At 37.4% G+C, this 22408-nt stretch overlaps 1 protein-coding gene across 1 annotated transcript; it reads left to right on the top strand.

The window, feature by feature from the left end:
* The first annotated feature begins 665 nt into the window (after positions 1 to 665).
* On the top strand, positions 666 to 16107 carry LOC121477321 (40S ribosomal protein S21-like). The gene is made up of 2 exons (XM_041731517.1): positions 666 to 844; positions 15834 to 16107. Exons 1-2 carry the CDS (start codon positions 666 to 668, stop codon positions 16105 to 16107), a joined length of 453 nt encoding a protein of 150 aa, XP_041587451.1.
* Positions 16108 to 22408: the final 6301 nt, after the last annotated feature.

A 22408-nucleotide genomic window follows, 5' to 3' on the forward strand; every position in this document is an offset into this window, starting at 1 on the left:
GCTGAAACAGTAAGATCATCATGGCTTTCCAGTTGTGGCTAACTGTTATGGAATCTAGAAGGGGATGCATTGATTTATACAATCTCTAGCATTTGAGAAGTATGGGGGAACTAGTAATTATAAAGATTGTGGAATTGCATAGCTGTTGCTGAACAACATCAGTGCTTTAGGGTGAAAAAAAAAAAGGTAGGTTAAAGATGATCACTCATCAATTCAAAGTAAAGTGTGAATAATAGACCCTACTAGGCATTTAAAGAAGTCCTCATTACCTTAGGACTTAATCTTAAGAGTAGCAGGATTTTAAAAAATATTTCATTCTCAATCCTAGAAAATTTCCTATGCCAAAATCAGGGCCCTGAGATAGAAGGAATGAGACCTTGAGACCTAGGTTAAGGATTCTGGGTGAATTCAGATCAGAACATTGAACCCCTGGTATGTCTAAAGTCTCTGAGCCTGCACTAATAATGTCTCACTCATTCTTGTTAGAAGATGGGTGCTGCTTTGCTTGAATAATATGCAGGTGTTTCAAATATGCAAATGGCTTACAAGACAATGCTTGCCATTCTCAGGATCTGCCCCCTGGCAACCAGACCAATAACTAAAGTCAAATCACAGCATAACTGGGGATTGTCAGGTCTGCTAAGGCAGCAGAGAGGTGAGCTACAATGATCTACTCAATAAAATGCAGCAGTAAGAACCAGAAATGTTTGCAGGAAGTTCGTCTTGAAGGTGCTGAATCAGGGGAGCGAAATATAAAGCAGAATAAGGCAGAGTTTGTTGATATAGAAACACTTTCCCTTGACATTTGGTTTAACACTGGCAAGTATCTTGACATCCTGTTCTAGTAAGTTGCTGGCATGGCTCTTAGAAACTTGGAAAAGCAGTGGCCTGTGTTAAATGAAGTGGAAAATTCAACAGCTAATTATGTTCCTTGGTATGGCCTCGAGGACATTCCATTTACCAAGATAATAAGAAAGCCATTGGAGAGGGTGGCCAGAGGCAGTAGGGAGAAACCCAGTAGTACCTGTTCTCTAGAAGAAGGGGCTGACAGCAGGAGAATCTGTAACAGAATAGGCTCCTTAATAGCAACATTATGATTTTGGAATAGGAGAGGCCAAGCGGAAGCATTTAATTGTCAAAGGCAAGGTAGGTGTAATTATTCTCTCGGGCGGTGAGGATAGAAAGGGAACCAGAGGAGCCTGATCCATGATGACCTATGGAGATATTTAACAGAACGTGTGTCCAGGACCAAGACATATAGGGATCCAACAAGGGTGTTGCTTAATATATACAACAATCAAGGGTATATATCACTGGATGAGTAAAAGATTCATGTCACATGACCCAGTGGGAAGATATAATCCTTTGTCTAGTTTCCAGACCTGAGGCAATTGTCCAACTTACAACCCATCAGTTAAAGGAAAGGCCAGGTCCCTTGAGGAAGAAGACTACAATTCAATAGCAAATATATACTATAGTGATTTCCCCAGTCCTTTCCCAAAAAGACTTTCCTTTGGTAATTATAAACTGAGAAAAAGGACTACATAACAGTTTTTGAGGGATGTTGGATACAAGGTCTGAATGAACACAGAGTTGAATACCCAATGACCCAAAGTGTTATCATGACGCTTCAGTTAAAATAAGGAAGGTCAGGTAATAAGTGGAGTCTTGGCCCAAGTCCATCTCACAGTGAGTCCATTAGTTCCAAAAATAAAAATAAGCATAGAATGACCTAATAGTCATTTCCCTGCTACCTAACACATAATTGAAATGGACAAACTCAGCAATTGGCAGAACTCTCACAATGGCTTCCCGACCTATGAAAGAAGACCCATTATAATAGAAAAGGCCAAATGGAAACCTTGGGAATTGCCCTTCCTACCCTTGAAAGATTGTAAAATCAAAAACAACACTGCTTCAAGGAGAAAGGCAGTGATTATTAACATCTTCAAAGACTTGAAGCTTGGTGGTATCCCTTGCAACCCTATGTCTGGCCCCTAAAACACAGGTAATTAATATCTCAAACTTAATTAAGTAGTAGTAACAGTCAACTGTAGCTACTGTGATGGATGTGATATCTTTGTTGTAGCAAATTAACATAGCCCCTGATAAGAAGTATGAAGCCATTAATATGGCAAAAGTATTGTTTTCAATATCTAGCAGTCAGGAAGAGCATAGGCAGTTTGCCTCTACATTGGGAAGACCACAGTACATTAATAGTCTTGCCCAGAGCTAAGTTAATTCTCCTACACTCTGTTATTACATAGTGGAAAATATCTGGACCATCTGGACATCCCACAGATAATAGTGCTCTATGACATTAGCAGTATCATGTTAGATAGACTTAATGACTAAGAAATGGGCAAGTACTACGTACATATTGGTAAGACACGTGTACATCAGAGTATAGGAGACAAATGCTATGAAAATTCAGGTCTATCCATGTCAGTAAAGTTTTTAAGGGTCCAGTTGTCTGCGGCTTGCTGAGACATCCCATCCATATTAAATATTGACATCTATTTCAGGTATGGGTTTAATTTCCCTGCCCAAAGTGCCTCAGACACTACCATTATATAAGAGGTCATTATCTCAGACCAAGTGAGCTATTTTACAAATGAGATGTGGTAGCAGCCCCATGACCATGGGATTTCCTTGTTTTGTCACACACTTCATCCCCCAAAACCTGCAGGCCTGATGGGTGGAATAGACTTTTGAAAGCATAGCATCATGTGATGCTATGGGGGATTATCCTTCAGGATGGGCCTAACACTTTAAATCAATGATCACTGTATAGTGATATTTTTCAAACAGGGGACTCTAAGGTTGTGGAAGTAGGAGTAGCTTTTCTCAGTAGCACTCCAAGTGCTGCCAGTCACTGCAACTACATGCTCTGCAGGCCTAGAGTTTCCAGTCTGCTTAAAGGAAATACTTCCATAAAGGGACAGAGTAGGAAGGATCTCATTAAACTTTAAGCTACCACCTGGTTATTTCCCATTCCTTTTTGCTAAGAGGCTAGCAGACAAGAAAAAGAGTCCCCATACTGGCCAGGTAATTGGCACAGGTAAAGTAGAAGTAACTGTTACACAACGCAGGAAAGGAAGACTATTTAGCACTTAACTGATCCACTGGAACATCTCTTGATAACTTGCCTAACCAATTTTGTTGGCAAAGAGACAAATGCAACATCCACAGCCTAAGACAGATATGGCAGCTAGAGGCTCAAATCCCTCCAAGATGAGAGTCTGGATAGCCCTTCCACACAAGCCACCTAGCCCATAGAAGGGCTATTTGAATGTTAAGAGGATACAGAAGGTATGCAAGAGGAGAGAGATGATGAATGTCAGGTTCAAATGCAATGTCAGGATTTAGAATTTTCTCCATTAACCTTCTTATACATTTTTCCAGGAAAAGAAAAAGAGGAAACAGAATCCAGATGAGGTGAGGTTATGTTTCTTAGAATGTTTCTGAGAATACTCCCTGTTAAACCACCTGCATGCAAATCTCCATCTCAGTCTGTTTCCCAGGAATTTTAACCTAAGATAATATCACACCCACTGAACAAGTTGAGATCATGAGGAGATGATGTGTAATTTTGTACTGCTATAAACTAACAAGTGACAAGTACTCTAAGGGGGAAAAGAAAGTGTTCCAACTATATAACTGTATGTGGGAACTCATGATGGCTCTGGGCTGGAAGTACTCAGCTAAAATACAAACCAATATTCATAAATAGAAAACAATGGATCCTAAGTTGTGGTAGTGGTGTTAAATGACACACATAAAACTGAATCTCTGTAACCTAAGTGGATGTATCTTGTGATATATCAGATATCTTGTGCATAATAAGACACATTATAGTATTTTGAATTCAAACTTACCTGTATTAAGTAATATTTCTGAACTGTAAAGTAAGCATGAATCATTGGCACTTGAATACACAGCACTCTTTCCCACACTGTTTATATCTCGTAAGCATTATCATAATAAACATATAGTCAAGTGGCAACCAGACCAAATATAAATTCATTGTGCAAATGAAACTGAAATAAAGCATTTCCCTCAAGAGAGCAAAAACCTGCAACCAATTTAAATGTCCAACTGGGGAAATAATTAAATAAATTATAGTATAACATATCATCATTAGTGATGACATGAGTAGATTTACATTTATTGACATAGAAAGATGTAATATATGGTATTACTAAGTGTCAAAGCAGTCTGCAAATTAATATCATAGAGGACATTTTTACGATAATTTATATTCGGGTAAGTATACGTATAGGAAAAATTCCAAATGGAAGTATATAAAAATGTTAATCATTAATAATTATCATTATCATTATTTTGCTTATTATCTCAGATGCTGTCAGTGTCCCATGTAGTACTCTAGTCAATTTCTAATGGCTTTCTCTGTGCCTGAAAGCTTTTTATTCCAGACCAGCAGAAAACTGCTTGTAAGTGGGCTAAAAATGCTAAGGTAGTCGTTCACCCCTAAGGTAGCATAACTCTGAGGCATTTATTTTGCAGCATTTTCCAGGGGTTCTCCATGAAATTTCTGTCTAGTTTCCTACTTATATAGCTGGCTTAAAACATACCCTTCATTGGCCAGATTCTCTTCCTTGTATTACTTCCCCATTACCCCATTATTATTATAATCTGTTTGCACTCAAATTCTTTTCTGTTTCTGGGCACATCCAAACTGCAATATTTATCTGTAATTTTGAAATAGTTCTGTTTAAAACATTACATATATAAAAACTTAATAAAAATTTAAAAAACATTTAACATCAGATGGGGTGTTTTTTGTTTTTTGTTTTGTTTTAATAGTTTATTTATTTATTTTAGAGGGGGCGCGGAGAGGGGCAGAGTTGGGGAGAGAGGGATTGGGAGAGAATCCCAAGCAGACACCATGCTAAACATAAAGCCTGACAGGGGATTCAGGGCTCCATCTCACAACTCTTACATCATGACTTGAGCAAAAACCAAGAGTTGGACACTTAATCGACTGAGTCACTCAGGTGCCCCAACATCAGATGTTTTATATATCAGATGTATAATAACATAATCAGAAGAAAAGTCATGAGTTCATTTTGGGTTATTCAGTAAAGATATTTGTCTTTAAGTTTTTGTTTTAATGCTGTGATGGGGGACATGGAAACTACTTTGGCATATCAAAAGGGCTAATATGTAAGAGAAAAAATTCATCATGACACTAAAGAAACCATAGAAAAAGAGGCTAGTGGGTGGAACTCACAAGGAGAAGGATTTCTTTCAAATAAGAACTTTCTAGCAGTTACAGTTACCCAAAATTGGAATAAATGTTCTCTGGAAAAAGAGCATTTTAGGCAGCGACAAGTGATAATGTATAAGCAGAGGCTGAATGACCCCTGACAGGGACAGTTGGCTTCAAGGATCTTTAACACTCTTTTCAACTTGAAGAGTCTCTATTTTTTAAATCTAATTCATCAAATTATGTGGCTATCAGGAATCATTTATAGTTTCTCACTAATGATACCTAGCGTGTTGGATAATTTGGGACCCTATGTTCATTCCTAGACCTTCAGACATGAGTGAAGGGATCATGGTGGCACCTTGTACCAACGGGAAGTTCACATTCACAAAACACAGAGGTGAAGAAAGTCTAGGACTCTAGATAAATCACTAAATTCAGATAAAAAAATATTAATTTAAAAACTCCATTATTAACACAGGCTGTAGTCAGACCATGAAATGGTCTTGTTTTATCTATTTTTCCAGCATTTGCAATATCTTACATGTAAGCCAGAGATCAGTAAGTGGTCAGTTTGGACAAATAGGAGAATTCATTATGCATCCTTAAGACAAAAGAAAACACATTGCTTCTGTGACCTATATTTTGAGAGAGTGCAGATATGGGAAGAAAGAGCTAATGTGTGATACTGCTAATGTGTGATACTGCTGGATCCCCCAATTTTGCTACTGAGTAACTTCCTAATATGACTAAAGGAGATTAGAAAATATGGAATCATGGATGTGGGAAAATGCATTAGACGGGAGAGGTAGGATAGCTAAAAAGCGATGAGGGTGTTTCACTAAAAGCTTTGGAATCTTTTCTTCTGTCCCATCATCTCCATAAGTCATATCAAACTTTCTAGATCACACATCTCATGTGTTTTGGTTTGGAATATATGGCTCTACTAATGTGGCAATGAGATTTCTGGGTCATAAGACCCAAAACATAGTTCTGTCTTTACTACTAACTAGCTTTGACCATTATCCTTGAGAATGTAACAATCTTTCTGAGCCTTAATTTCTCCATATACAACATGAAGAAGCAGACTACATGATTTTAACTTTTCTTTCAGGTTTACCTTTTGTTATTTCCACAAGGATATATTCAATACACAGAAGGAGAGACCACATACTCATCTACCAAAGAAGGAAAACCCTTATAAAATAGACTGTTTAACCTGGTGTATTTCCAAAATGACTTAAGCCAGTATGATTATTCCTGATTTTAGGCTCTATTGGAAGCTTCCAATGGTTAGAGGTAGATGGAGATTATCAGTCCCTTCCTCCACAATTTATCATGTGGTTTTTATATCGCAATCAAGTTCTAGGTCAAATTCTGCCACACTTACACATTTTTATTAGGAAGCAGAAGTAAAAATATTCACACAACCTGCAGTGTAAGCTTTCTAAAGCCCCAGCTTTCTGTCTTCTTCAGCATTTGAGCAAGTAACTTGCATGAAGGATTCGCTCAAGGCAAATGCAACATGATTGAGCTAATCTAGTCAAAGCCAAGCCACAAAATCCTTTTTAAGTGGCTTGTATACAAAATGAATTGGAATTCTAAGCATAGAATACCATTCCAATGGGTGGAGACTAATGGTTTCACCAGATTTTTTTTTAAGATTTTATTTATTTATTCATGAAAGACACACACACACACACACAGAGAGAGAGAGAGAGAGAGAGAGAGAGGGGCAGAGACACAGGAGGAGGGAGAAGCAGGCTCCATGCAGGGAGCCTGATGTGGGACTCCATCCCGGGACTCCAGGATCACACCCTGAGCTGAAGGCAGGCGCCAAACTGCTGAGCCACCCAGAGATTCCCATTCACCAGATTTTCATATCCTGTCACTAAACTGTGGAAATGTTAGTACAATATTCCTAGCCAATCCACATACCTTGAATTCTATGTATTTTACCAATGAAAAATAATCTTTAACATTTCTTTGGTTGGTATTTGTCTTTTCTATACACTCTTGATGTGAGTATACTCAACTCAATGTTAATTAGCCTGCCTGGGGTATAGATTAAAATTAAAAATCATACTGTCCATAATGAACTATTCTAAGAGTAAATTAAAACATTGTGTAAATTATACATGTGTAACAATATAATATGAAGACTTCTAGGAAGGACTACTATCCTAAAAGACCTGATGTTGCACCATTCATAATTTATTTTTGTTAGATGGTACTCTGTGCCATTCTTCATATACTCTCCAACCTCTCTTTATCATCCTTCATCTCATTTTTCTTTACCATTCTTTTTACTGTCCTCTTACCATCCTTCACATTTTCCTCTCTTTATCATGTGATATTCTTTTGTGATAGGATTATGTACTGGACTAAGATATCAATAGTTTAGTGTGAATTATGGTAATATTATCATAGCTCCTTTATGTCTTACACATATCTGACAAAATCCTTGACTCTTGATTAATTAAATCATCTGCCTTCTTCATTCATACACTTGGGCTTCTGAACATTGCTAGAGAAAATCATATAATTATGTGCTTTCAAGCCACAAAAAATTCCTTGTCTCCAACTTTAGCTAGCTTTCAAGTTGTCTAGAAGCATTTCTGTATTTATTACCATGCCTATTTAAGGTCCAGGAGCTTAAGGAATCCTAAGATAATATTAAGTTTATCATTGCAATGATGAGCCATAGATGGGGTTCTGGCCAGGCAAAAGAGTAAAGCTTTCCCTCTTATCTACTTCTTTCACAGGAAAGTGTTCCTAAGCAACCACCATTTCTACATAGTTGCAATGGCTTTTTTTTGCTTCCGTACTTACCCCCAAATGTCTACTCTTCATAGAGCAACTAGCAATCTTTTAAAAATGCACCTCAGACCAGATAATTCCCTTAGTCTCAATGGCTTCCAGGCATACTTAAACTAAAACTACTTGTTTAGGCTTATCAGACTCCACGCAATTTGGCTACTCCCCATCTCTTGCCTACTCCTCTCTATCCACATTGGTGTTCTTGCCAATTAGCAAACCTAAAGCATGTGCCCAACGCTTTTGCACTAGCTGTTCCCTCTGACTAGAGCACCCTTCCTTAGAGTTTCACATTGTGGTTCACTTCTTCACATCTTTGAGGACTCTGTTCATATGTCACCTTCCTCTACTTCCCTACCTGTCCTCTTATACTATTACTTCAAACATCAAGAAATATCAGTACTAAGAGGTTCTATTTATTACTGTGTAAGGGAATTTTTGATGCTTCAAGTTACATGTCCCATGTAACTATTCCATGTTCTGTTCCTACTGTCATAAGGCCTACAACAGGTCTGCATATGGAAAGACAAATATACCTTTGTGTTCATCAGGAAGATATGAACATTTTAAAGCGACAATTTAGAAAGGCAAGGAGGGCATTGGAGGGGATATTGTTTATCTAGTTTTACCTATAAAGTCCTGGATGCTTTTATTTTTAAATCTCTTATTTATATACGGTATAATATATTTAAAACTTGTATATGGTAAAATCCATTCTTTGTGATGTACTCTTCTATGAATTTTCACATATATGCCTACAATTATATACTCACCCCAACAATCAAGATATAAAGCAGTTCAAAAAAAAAAAAAGATATAAAGCAGTTCTATCACTCCCCAAATTCCCTTATGTGTGACTGCTTTGTAGCCAACCTCTCTCCTACCCTCCCCTAACCCCTGCAATCACTTAGCTGTTTCCTATCCCTATAGTTTTTAGGCTCTGAGAATTCTGAGTCTAACCATTATTTAAGGTCCAGCAAGTCCTGGTGATCTGCCAGCATTATTCAAATCCATTCTTGATAGCAAAATTATTGGTTGAGCATGACTGAAAGAGTGTTAACTATGGATATATTTAATAAATTATACACTAGCTTTTGTGGAACTATGATATTGATTCTCAGGGTAATACTTTAGCTGAGGTGGTTAGAAGAATAATTTCTCCTCTGGTCTGGCTTAGTTCAGATCCCTCCTCTCCTATTTTATCAAGATTCTGCCAATTTCCTTCATCATACCTGGCTTTGCCCTCAAACAGTTACTTCTTTATGTAATGTTCTTAATACTGGTTACAGCATTTTTCTCCTTGAATTTACAAATACCCAAAGTTTCTTTTAAGCACAGAATGATTGTCACTGAACTGCTGAAGGTGACTTTCTGATGATGTCCACAAAAATTTTCTTCTGCTCCCACTTTCCATCTCAGTCCTGCACTGAGTCTGTGCTCCCTGGCTCAGGCAGTAGTTCCTTCTTGAATGCTCTGTGCTCTGCTCTTAGCTCTCTAATTTGCCACCTGTGTGTTTTGGATGTGCCCTGGAACTGAAGGTTTAAGTGTTAATGTCCAATGTAGAGCCTGGTTATTGTAGCTCGGGTGCATTCTTGTTTGACCATTTCATGCTCACTAATCATTCACATCCATTAAGAAATCTGACCCATGAATTACATAGTGTAATTTAGTTTACCAGGAATAGGAACTAAGAAGTAGGAGTAGGGGAAAAAAATCACAGGTTAGTTCCTGTGCCTGCTGCACCATTAGCATCAACACCAGAAGTTAACATATCAGGCAGGCTGAAGGCAAAGTAGCTTCAGTAGCCACTGACAAGTCACAAATCTGCTTGGACTTTGTTCTGCACATATTAGAAAGACTACACTAGGTTCTAGCTTTAAATTCACCTTGGAGGCTTCTTTATTTCCTAGTTCCAGCTATTCCTCACAAAATCCTTGAGGAAGATACATGCCAAAGCTATAAGAGCAGTGGCAAACCAAGCAGCATTTCAGTTGGGGACTAGTGGGCCCAGATGGCCTGGTCTGCCAGGACAGTACTGGATGTTCATGGGTAGTTACTGATAGCATTTATTTATTCTCCAAGTGCACCAATTTTGATTATAAATTATACAACTACTGGGGCACCTCAGTGGCTCAGTGGTTGGGCTTTTGCCTTTGCTCAGGTCATGATCCTGGGGTCCTGAGATCGAGTCCCATATCAGTCTCCCCTCAGGGAGCCTGCTTCTCCCTCTGCCTGTGTCTCTGCATCTCTCTCTCTCTCTCTCTCTCTGTTTCTCATGAATAAATAAATAAAATCTTAAAAAAAATTATATGACTACCTTAATTACATACAGCATATATACACAATATATAATTCCTCCCTCCCCATCAAGAGAGAATATGGAACCATTAGAAATTAGACACCCAAAGAGAAAGGTACAAGGTCAAAGAAAGAATTAAAATAATTCTTAGTATTGACAAGTAAAATTGGCAGATTGAATTTTGTAATACTTCTCAGAGTGGAAGCAACACACCCATAATGGCAGTTCTTAAGAGGGATTTAGAGTTTTTACCAATAGAGTGAGTAATGAGAAATATGAAAGCCCCTGAAACTAGAGACTGACATCACACACACACACACACACACACACACACACACACAAAGAATGCAGTTATACAGGAAGGAGATGCAGGAAGCTATGCACATTGGACCAGAACAGAGACCCATTCCTTAGCTAAAATGGCTGAAGGAGAGGTCCTTAAGTTGGGTTCATTGATAGACTTTGGGGCTATATCACTATATACTTTAGTGAAGTATAAATAAAACTTCTTGTATATATAAAATTTTCGGGAAAACTTATCAGTGATTTTCATCAGGCTCTCAAAAAAAGTCCAAAAAGTTAAGAATCATTGTTTATGGTGTTTTCAGTTCTGCTATATATTTTAAAATATATTAAAAAGTAACTAGTTCTCATTCTAGTGTTATACTATTTAGTTATTTTCAACACATCTACCACTAGTTTCATAAAATCCTAAGTTAAATAGCCTTCACCTGGGCTAGGTGGGCCCTACTTGAGTTTTATAATAATAATTCCAATATCCAGAGTAGATAAAAGAAACAGATAAACAGCATTGCTAGAAAAATGCTCTCTTAAAATATCTTCTTTCTTTCTTTTTCCTTTTGTGTGTGTGTGTGTGTGTGTGTGTGTGTGTGTGTGTGTGGTGGGGGGAGCAGGGTAGAGGGAGAGAGGGAGAATCCCAATAGGCTCCATGTTGCATGTGGGGCTTGACCCCACAACCCTGAGATCATGACCTGAGCCGAAATCAAGAGTCAGACGGTTAACTGACTGAGCACCCAGGTGCTTATAGTTTTTCTATATAGGCATGTATTATCTTACAGAAACCCTTGGGAATTCTAAACTCCTTAGGGTAACATAGAGACAGTTTTGCAAGTTAAGTGCCATTTTCGATAAAGATGTGAGAGCTATGTCATGAAAAAAAGATTGATTTTGCAATGCCACTTGAGGATACTTTTCTTCCTTTTGACTTTTGGTTTCGTTTATTCCTTCTTGGTACTGCATTTATATGCCAGGTGAGCCAGGTTGTGACTGGTTTATATAGTTCTTACTTGTAATAAAATACTAAATGGTAGGTAACTCTACTTCTGTTACAGTAAACCCCATATTTGTTCCTACCATTAAGTATCTGAATGCCCTTGTGGAAATAATGTAACTCCTCTGGGCCTGAGGTTCCTTATCTCCAGACATGATGAGAGCATTGGCTTTCATAAGAAGTTATCGGAGGTTTCTTCCAGCTGTGTGATTGTATGGCTTTGTATTTCTAGGAAGGCAGCTATGTTTACCATTCTCAAGTTTATACAACAAACTCCTGAGGAGGAGAGTCACTTTATATTTATACAGGATAATATCTAAGACAACAAGTAAATAAAAGACAAAACATTGATTGAGCAGCTGGGGAGAAGACCTCTCAGGAAAACTGTGCTTCATTAGACTCCCTACCCCATGAAAAGACTGATTGGCCAAATTCTAGGAGTCTTTTTGGACTACCTGCCATAGTACACAGAACCATCATATCATACACTAAATGTCACACACACACACATACACACACACACGTGCAGCATGAATTCTCTCTCCCTTTTTATACCTACAAGGTTTGCCCTAGCTAGTAGCTCTTCTGTATCATTTTTCCCACCATGCAGAAACAAATGAAAAACGAAACCAATTTCCACTTCTCAGGGACAGGAGTCTTGGCTCTCTTGCCACCTTCTCTCTCCTGGGCACAGAAGTTCCTCTTGTAGAACTACTGTCCTTCTGGTCTGCTTTCTGAAACATGAGAAGTTCCTGGTACTCAGAGGTAGGGCACATCCCCCTACTGAGAGTACCAGAATATGGCATGTGGCAGGAGGAGGAGCATGTAAAGTTGGAGGTTACAGTATTATATCAGGCAACCCTACCCTAGTTATAGAATAACACATTATAGAGAACATTTCCCTGAGCCAAAAGTATCACTTCCTCATTACAATCAGAATTGAAAATGGGTCCCCCATTCAGACGAAATTATGGGGCTTTCATATGATCCCCAGCCTTAGCTAAGCAATGGTCACTTATAAGCATTATTATTTAATCATATGCAAGTTGTTTTCATTCTGATAGTTGTGATGGACCTGAAGAATATTATCCTCTTTACTCATATACCTAATCTCAATTTAGGTGATGTCCCTAGAGGTTCAAAATCCAGTATATTTCACCCTAGAAATAAATATTGTGTATCTCACTCCAGAAAAGCAGTTATTGGAATGTGTCATGCCATACACCATCCAGATCCAAATAAAACTATTGTTCCTCCTTCACATCTATAACCGTTTTCTTGGGGATCCCTGGGTGGCGCAGCGGTTTGGCGCCTGCCTTTGGCCCAGGGCGCGATCCTGGAGACCCAGGATGGAATCCCACATCGGGCTCCCGGTGCATGGAGCCTGCTTCTCCCTCTGCCTGTGTCTCTGCCTCTCTCTCTCTCTCTGTGACTATCATAAATAATAAAAAAAAATAATAAAAAATTTATAACCGTTTTCTTCAAAATTTAGTATAGAAGTCAATTCTTTCTACTGACTTAGGCTGGACTGCAGCAGTTTTCTGTTCTTATGCAACTTAGTGATCATTTAAATAGTTGGATATGTTGCTTGCAATCTGAATTCTTATAGCTAAAAATTGAGAGCTTTGCATCTGCTCTTCTCTTTCTTCTATAAAACACACACACACACACACCACACACACACACACTGATATTAACTGTAAGGGAAAAAAGGAGAGTACACATTCTTCTAAAGTGGACTCAAGGAATGATCCTACGTTAGGCCATAAAACAGACCTCAAATTTAAAAGGATTGGAATCATACAAAGTATGTTCTCCAACAACAATGGAATAAAATTAGAAATCTATAACAGAAGGAAATTTGGAAAATATAAAACTATCTATATTTTATTTCTACACAATCTTGTATATAGAAAATCCTAAGGAATTCACACAATGTGTTATTAGAACTAAGAAAAGAATTCAGCAAAGTTGCAGACTACAAGATCAATATAGAAAAATCAATTATATCTCCATACACTAGCAATGAATAATCTGAAATAGAAATTAAGAAATTAAGAAACCAATTCCATTTATAATACCATTAAAAGGGATATAATACTTGGGAATAAATTTAACAAAAGAGCAAGACCTATACAGTGGAAATTAAAAAGCATTATTAAAAAAAATTAAAGATCTAAATAAATGGAGAGACATCTCACATTCATGAATTGGAAGACTTAATGTTGTTAAGATACCAATAGTTCTCCCCAGAGTGATCTACAGATTCAACACAGTCACCAAAATCCCAACTAGTTTTTTTCTTTTACAGAAATTGACAAGCTGATCTTTTTTATATGTATACATATATAATATATATATATTTAAAATATATATATGTGCATATATATATACATATATATATTTTAAAGATGTTATTTATTTATTCATTCATGTGAAACCCAAAGAGAGAGAGGCAGAGACACAGGCAGAGGGAGAAGCAGGCTCCATGCAGGGAGCCGGATGTGGGAGTCGATCCTCCGTCTCCAGGATCAAGCCCTGGGCTGAAGGCGGTGCTAAACCGCTGAGCCACCTGGGCTGCCCTGTATTTTTTATTATTATTATTGGATTTCTATTTACCAACATATAACACCCAGTGCTGTTCCCATCAAGTGCCCCCCTCAGTGCCCCTCACCCAGTCATCCCAACCCCCCGCCCCTTCCACTACCACTTGTTTGTTTCCCAGAGTTAGGAGTCTCTCATGCGATCTTAAAATTCATACAAAAATACAAGGAATCCTGTACAGCCAAAACAATCTTGATAAAAGCACAAAGTTGAAGGATTCACACTTTCCATTTTCAAAGCTTACTACAAAGCCACACCAATGAAGACAATGTATCAATGGTATAAAGACAGGCACACAGATCAATGGGATAGAATTAAGAGTCCAGGAAAAAAATCTTCTATTTACGGTCAACTGACTTTCAACAAGGGTCCAATATAGTTCAATGGGAAAAGGATCATCATTTCAACAAACGGTGTTGGGACCAATGGATATCCATGTACAAAAAAAATAAACCCCTCCCACACACAATATATAAAATTAATTCAAAATGGATCATAGACCTAAATATAGGACTAAAACTATGAAACTATTACCAATAAAGCATAGAAATAAATCTTCATGACTTTGGAGTAGCAATGTTTTCTCAGATATGATACCAAAAGCACATGTAATAAATAGATAAATTCAACATCCAAATGAAAAACTTTTTTTGTGCTTCAAGGATCACCATTAAGAAAGTGGAAAGATAACCCAAAGAATGGGAGAAAATATTTATAAGTCACATATCTGATAAAGGCCTGGTATCCAAAATATATAAAGAATATTTACAACTCAATAACAAAAAGACAATCTAATTAAGGAATGGGCAGAGGACTTGAATGGACATTTATCCAAAGAAGACAAATAAATGGTCAATAAGCACATCAAAAGATGTTCAACATCGTTAGTCATCAGCAGAGGCAAATCAAAACCACAAGATACCATTTCACACCCACTAGGGTGGCTATAATAAAAAAGATGGGTCATAACAAGTATTGGCAAGGATATGAGGAAATTGGAAGCCTTTTACCCCCGCTGGCAAAATATAAAATGGTGTAGACATCTTGAAAAACAGTTTGGCAATTCCTCAAAAGTTAAATATAGTTACCTTAACAATCAGTATTTTCATTCCTAGATGCATAACTGAAGAGAACTTAAAACTTATGTCCACAGAAAAATTTGTACACAAATGTTCAGAGTAGCAGTAATGTAATAGCTAAAAAGTGGAAGCAACCCAACTGCCCATTAACTAATGATACCATATATGAATGTGATATATCCACACAGTGGAATGTTACTACCCTATAAAAAGAAATGAATTACTGATACACACAACATAGATGAACATTAGAAATATTAGGCTAAGTTAAAGAAGCCAGACACAAAAGGCTGTATATTACTCCATTTACATGAAATGTCCAGAATAGGCAAGTTCCAGAGAGTGGAGAAGTGGTTTCCATGGAGGTGAAAATGGTAAGTATATGCTAGTGAGTATGAAGTTTCTTTTTGGGGTGATGAAATATTCTAAAAGTAGATCATGATGATGATTGCACAGCTCTAGAAATATACTAAAACCTACCAAATTGTACACTTTAAAAGTGTGAATTTGCAGTGGCAGCAAGCATGCCCTGGACACACACAATGATGCTGGCAAGTTTGTGGACATGTACCAGCAGCAGAAATGCTCCACCAGCAACTGCAACATGGGCGCCAGGGGCCATGTGTCCATTCAGATAAAGGTGGCTGAGGCTGACCAGGTGACAGGCAGGTTTCACCATCAGTTTAAAACCTACACTGTGTGTGGGGCCATTTGCAGGTTGGGTGAATCAGATGACTCCATTCTCCTACTGGCCAAGGCAGATGGCGTACTTTCAAAGAACTTCTGACTGGAGAGGACCAGGATGTGGAATATCTGACATAAATAAATAGCAAAAACCCAAAGAGAATAGAATGAAAAAGTGTGAATTTTATGTCACATGACTTGTATCTCAATAAAGCTGTTATTTTTATTCAATCCAATGTTTTATGCAGATAAAGAATACTATGTATTTATTAATTTAACAATATATCTATTAATAAATGCATAGTATCTATTAATGAGTAAATTAATGAGTAAATTAATAAATATTAATAAATACTATGTGTTTATTAATTCAGTACTCATTGAACAAATCCTTGCGGGAATAGAACTAAAATAAATTCAGAACTGATTGTTTACTGGGCACTGTGTATTAAGCACTGTCATGCATGTGATCCAAAAAGAACCGAAGAAAGAGCCTTTGAATCTTAAGACTGAACAACAGTGACCTTTAAAAAGCAGTTTCATTAGAGAGGTGAACTAGAATTGGAAGGATTACAGTGAGTGGGCAGTGGAAAAGTGAAAGTAATGAGTGTGGGCTCCTTTTTCAAGTCTAGCAGCAAAAGAACAGATGAGATAGCTTAAGGAAGAGGCAGGGTAAAAAAATGATAGTAACTTATTTTTCTGATTATTTAATATGGGCCCAATGTAGATAGTTTGGAAGAACAGAGAAGTATAGCAAAAAAAAAATTAAATGGTTTATGATCTTTAAATAAAAATAAACAAACTACAAGTCTACATTTTCTGCATAAATTCATATCAAAGAAATCTGGATACTAAATTATTCAAAAGCTATTATACAATTTAGATTTCTAAGCCATCAAAGTATATTCTATTAAAGAAAGAAGGAAAGGACAAAAAGTGACTTTTCTTTTATGGTAGATGTTGAATTTGAAGGAAAAATATGGGAGTGATGGAAGCCACTTGGTACTGCTTAGAGGTTATTTTCCTAGTTGATAACAATAAGCTTTTGTTGACAGAAGTAGATCTCACTACAAGAAAAAAAGTTTGTAACTATGTGTGGTGATAGGTGTTAACCAGACTTCTGTGGTGATCAGTTTGCAATATATACGTACACTGAATCACTATGTTGTACACCTGAAATTAGCACAATGTTGTATTTCAATTATGTCTCAATTTTAAAAATAATGAGATTAAAAATATGTATAGGATCAGACCTCCAAAAAATTTCATTCCCACATAATAATAAAAATTACAGACTTCAGGGGAGCCTGGGTGGTGCAGGTTGTGATTGATCTCAGGATCCAGAGATGGACCCTAGCCGCGGTAGGATCCATGCTCAGTGGGGAGTCTGCTTAAGACTTTCTTTCCCTCTCTCTCTGTCCCCCCCCACAACTTCCTCTCTCTCTCAAAATAAATAAAAGCTTTTTTAAAAATTACAGACTTCATTTGTATATTAGGCTTCTCCTCCCCACATCTGGCTCAGATCTGCAGCACCCAGGGCAGCCTGCAGTCAGAGAAGCCAGAAGTCAGGGAAGGGAGTATGAATCACTCCTTCTCTTCCCTTCCATTACCCTTCTGCTGCTCCTCCCACCGTTTTATAGCTCTCCAAGGCTGGAGTGCAGAGAGGAAGGAGAGGAAAGCAGGCAGGAAAATTCTCACTTAAATGACACTGAGGCTGGCTGCTACTGGCTCCATTTAGACTTGGCAGATTGTAAATCTGATTTTCCTTTCCTAGAAGGTATTGAGGTTATTTTGCAAATCCTGCCACCACCACTGCCACTACTCCTGCTGGGTATCTCAAATCCATCTCTATTCCAGCTAGTCATTTGTGATTTCTTCCATACCCTGAGGTACCACTTTTGGCCTTCTGTTCCTGAGGCTTCCACCTGGACCGAAACTGAGACCATCCCAAGCTGACTTTCTCCACGTTATACACCTAGATCTGGTCCTTGGGAAACATCACAAACTGTTGGCACTGTGACAGACTCTAAAAGGGCAGCTAGTTCCCAAACTATAACCATTGACCACTTCCTCTAAGCTCTCATTGTTTAGATTTTTCAGGGATATTTCTGACACAAGCCTTGTGTGTCCCCTGAACTCTGGGAAACACATAATAAGTTATGTGTTTAAACTCTTTAAGTTATTTTCTAAGTTCCTCTCTCCTGCCTTCAGCTGCAGGGGAAGCACCCTCACCCTTTTCCCCACTATGTATGGTGTCAGCACACCTACAAATTTATATAAAATTATATGTACACATAGCTAAATTTTTAAGTGAAAAAAAAAAATAAAACAAGACAGTTAAAGAGCCAAGCATAGTCCCAGGAAGATAGTAAGCATGAATGAATGTTAGCTAAGTATTAGCTTCTCTGAAAGGTCATCTATATAATTGTTAAGAAACAGAAAAAAAGAGTCATCTTTTAAAGAGCTGGCTAACTACACGCCAGGAAACAAATTCCCTTTATGAAAATATAGTTAGAGGGGTGCATGGGTGGCTCAGTCAGTTAAACATCTGCCTTCGGCTCAGGTCTTGTTCTCTAGGTCCTGGGATGGAGCAATGGATCAGACTCTGCTTCTCCCTCTCCCTCCCCTCTTCCCTCCCCTCTTCCCTCCCCCTGCTCATACTTTCTCTCTCTTTCTTTTCCCTTTCCCTCTCTCTCTTATAAGCAAAATCTTTAAAAAATATATATATAATTAGAAATATTAAGGACTCTGTCTTGTGACTTATACTTTTACAAATAAGATGGTATGGCATACTTAAGTGAGATCAATACACCTGCAGAGGCAAAGAAAGTTTTGCCAATACATGACACTATAAAAGAAAAATTAAAAAAAATTAAAAAAAAATTAAAAAAAAAAAGAAAAATTAGACATATGTAGCACAGCATGCTGAAAATGGTTAGGATTAAAAAGTAATAATAAAAAACAGGGTGGTACAGTCAATAGAACAATTTTGGTGCCATCATCTAAATACTTTTCTGTAAACAAGGTGGAATATAAATGAAATAAATTACAATAGCTCTAATTGTGGCTTGCAGATCACAAAATCAACATGGCAGAAACAATTTGTGGGGCATTGCTGAAGTGATCAGTTTGCCATGTTCTTGTTACTTGGGGCATCTAGACCTAACCAGAGATATTAACATACTCTGTATTCATGCCTTCATTCAAAAAATATGCACCTATTATACATAAAGTATCTTCCTTACAGCCTGTGATGGATATAAACAACTATGACACAGTAATTGCCTTAAGGCATGAACAGTCTAGTTGGAGAAGATAAACAAAGCATGCTGTCTTTCAATTTAGAAATTTTGTGAAGAACTTAGCTAGCTCAGTAAAGTGTTAGGTACTTACCATTAGAAGAAAAATTTGCTATTACTGTCAGATTCTATATATTTTCAAATTTGAGGTATCTATTTTCAAGTTTGTGACTGTTAGGGTAGATAAAAAATGCATTTGGTAAAAAAAAAGGATTAAAATGATGTATTTAAATATCACATATGCATTTCTTACATACCACAACACAAGAAACGCTCTAATTTTATTTCTTTCTTTAAGATGTATTTATTTGGAGGGGGTGCAGACAGAGGGAGAGAGAATGCCAAGTAGACTCTGCACTCAATGCTGAGCTCAATGTGGAGCTCAATCTCACAATTCTAAGATAATGACCCCAAGATCATGACCCAAGCCAAAACCAAGAGTTGGATGCTTAATTGACCGTGCTACCCAGAGACCCCAGAATGCCCTAATTTTCAAAGACACTAGTTTTTATTTCATTAGCCTATTATTGCATTTCTTTCTCTGATTTAATTCAATCCCCATGGCATGCAACATGCAGAATTTCATAGGTATATTTCAGACCAGCATAACACTTGGCCAGATGTCATTCTCTGTTCTCTTTACAGAATTTCTGCAGAGTTTCCTCTAAATGTTTTTTTCAATAATATAATCTATATTCCTTTTTTGTTTCTTCCATTTCTTTTTTTTAAACTCAAATCACATAACCCAATAGAGATCTAAAAATCCTTATTTCAGCATCTTCTAATCTGCTACTGAATTCTTCCCAGACCCATGATTTAACATCTGTGTTCAATATTCTAATCTACCAAAAAAGACTGGAGCTCAGCTTTACTTGCTTCTTTCAACTTGGGAGAGCAAGACAAAAAGAAAGGGGGGGGGAGGCAGAATAATTGAACTCATAAGCTTCCTGATTTGAGATCTTTATAATATCAACTTTATTATTTTGACTTGAAATCCCTAGACATTGGACCACCCATATTCAAATTTAGGAGCAAAAGCATCCCAAAGACAAATATAAATTACTTTTGGATTACTCAACCTCTGCTTTTCCTGATACAGACAATTGAGTTGACATTATATTTTATACAGTGAAAAGTGATACCTTTGGCTAGCAATTAGCCTTTTATATAACTTCGTGATATTGTATCCCAAAGAGATAGAATACAGATTTGTTAATAACCCCTTTAAATGTTACATTTAAAATAACTTTAAGAATTGGGTCATAATGAGTGATTCTTGAAAAATCCCCAGCTAATTTTAATGCCCTAGCTTTAAATAATGGTGAAACACAATGGCTTCATCTTGAAAATTTGACAACCAAATTGATACTAATTAAAGAAATGTGTGCAATTTTCTTAGGGCTCTAAAACAAAATGGAATTTGAAACTCAGTAATAAACTAGAATGACTGTCAGGAAATTGGATAATTAAAAGATTTTAAAAGAAGCACACATGTAATACAGTAGAGAATAGGTAGCTCTACAAGGTAAAATATGGAATGCAATTTATGTGATTCTTTTAAAAAGATAATAAGTGAGTGCATTTATCAGTGCTGACACTTGGATAAGCTTGACCCTGAGGTATAACTGGGGCCTGAATTCAGGATGGGATAGGAGGAAAATCAAAGCCAATCATAGAGTGGGGTCATGGGGCAACAAGCTAGTGTTCAAATGACAAATTCACCGATGACTCAGACTGGCACTGAAATTTGCTCTATTCCAGTGGGTAAAGGTATAGAGAGTAAAAAATAATGATGTCAGTGGAGGCAGTGGTTTGGGATTTCAGGAGCAGTAGTCTAACAAAGCCTTGGGTTTACAGAGCACAAGACTCAGCCCCTCAAGAACATGCTGGTAGGATCATTCACATAGATTTGGTTAAGTGTTCCTATGCCAAAGGTGATCTTAAATTCTGAAGAGTTAACTGCAGCAGAAATCAGTCAAATGGCCTGGAACAACCTAAAGAGATGAGGAGAGGCTGTAGTTTTGGGGCAGCTGAGAAGCCAGGGTTCTCCCTAGACACACAAAACCCACGCTCAAAACAGTAAGACTAATACCACACTCCAATGGCTCTGGTTTGAATCTGATAAAATATTGCCTCCTAGGTACTAAGATAAAAGCAATCAATAGTTGCAAGGTAGTGAGGCTAAATGTCAGACTGAGGACACCAGTGCCTTACATGAATGGGACAAGCAAAGGCAAAACACAGTAAGAGCCCAGTTCTCAAGAAATTATTCATAATATAGAAAGAATAGAATACTCAAAAAGGAATGGCTTGTACTTGGATATATTTTTTTTTAAAAGTTGCTGCTTAACTGATATATCCAATTAGGACACAAGAGTGGTACCCGCTTCAGGGTACTTGGTGAGGTAATTTTTTAAACCCAAAATGTTATGAAAGGTAATGGTAATAGATAAATTTACTGAGGACATCTTTGGACTAAGCATTCTATAATGCTTTCAACAACCTACAAGGTAGTTAGACTATTATCACTATTTTTACAGACAGGGAAACCAAGAGTCATAAAGGTACAGAAAGTGGTCCCCAGCCATTCAGCTTGTAATATGCTGAACTGGGTCTGGTTCCAGTAAAGCAGTTGAAAAGAAAATAGGCTTATATTATGGAATAAAATATATACAGTTTATTGCTAGTTAACTTAAGCAAAAAAAAAAATGGTTATATAGGTAAACTTACTTTAGTATACATGTACATATATAGAAAAATGAAAATAAAATGCAAGCTTTACTACTGTGATGTTCTAATGCTAAATTGGTCCTTTTGCATTCAGATATTAGGGAAATGTTCTGTGAAATGGGACCCAGAAGCTGCAGACCCACTTGGAGGTTAGGCTGATATCTTAATCTCCAGGCTCTTTTGGAGGTAAAACTGATACCAAGTGGCCTCAAACCTCCATCATAAATCACATTTTTAGACTGATAATGCATGGGTCAAAGACCCCAGGCAAAAATACTTCTATTAGCAGGACATTCCAGGGGCCTAGAAATCACCTCCTGGTAGTTTGGGGGCAAAGGCAGACCTCTCTTTGGGACAGGTTCTTTACTATATACC

The sequence above is a fragment of the Vulpes lagopus genome, chromosome 2 (assembly GCF_018345385.1).
Source record: "Vulpes lagopus strain Blue_001 chromosome 2, ASM1834538v1, whole genome shotgun sequence".
NCBI classification, from domain to species: domain Eukaryota; kingdom Metazoa; phylum Chordata; class Mammalia; order Carnivora; family Canidae; genus Vulpes; species Vulpes lagopus.

Bases quoted from the DNA above. Each gene is read 5' to 3' on its own strand.
- LOC121477321 (XM_041731517.1), top strand. From the start codon at position 666: ATGATCTACTCAATAAAATGCAGCAGTAAGAACCAGAAATGTTTGCAG. The intron at 845-15,833 runs GTAAGTTGCTGG...GTGAATTTGCAG, and splicing joins TATCTTGACATCCTGTTCTA to TGGCAGCAAGCATGCCCTGG.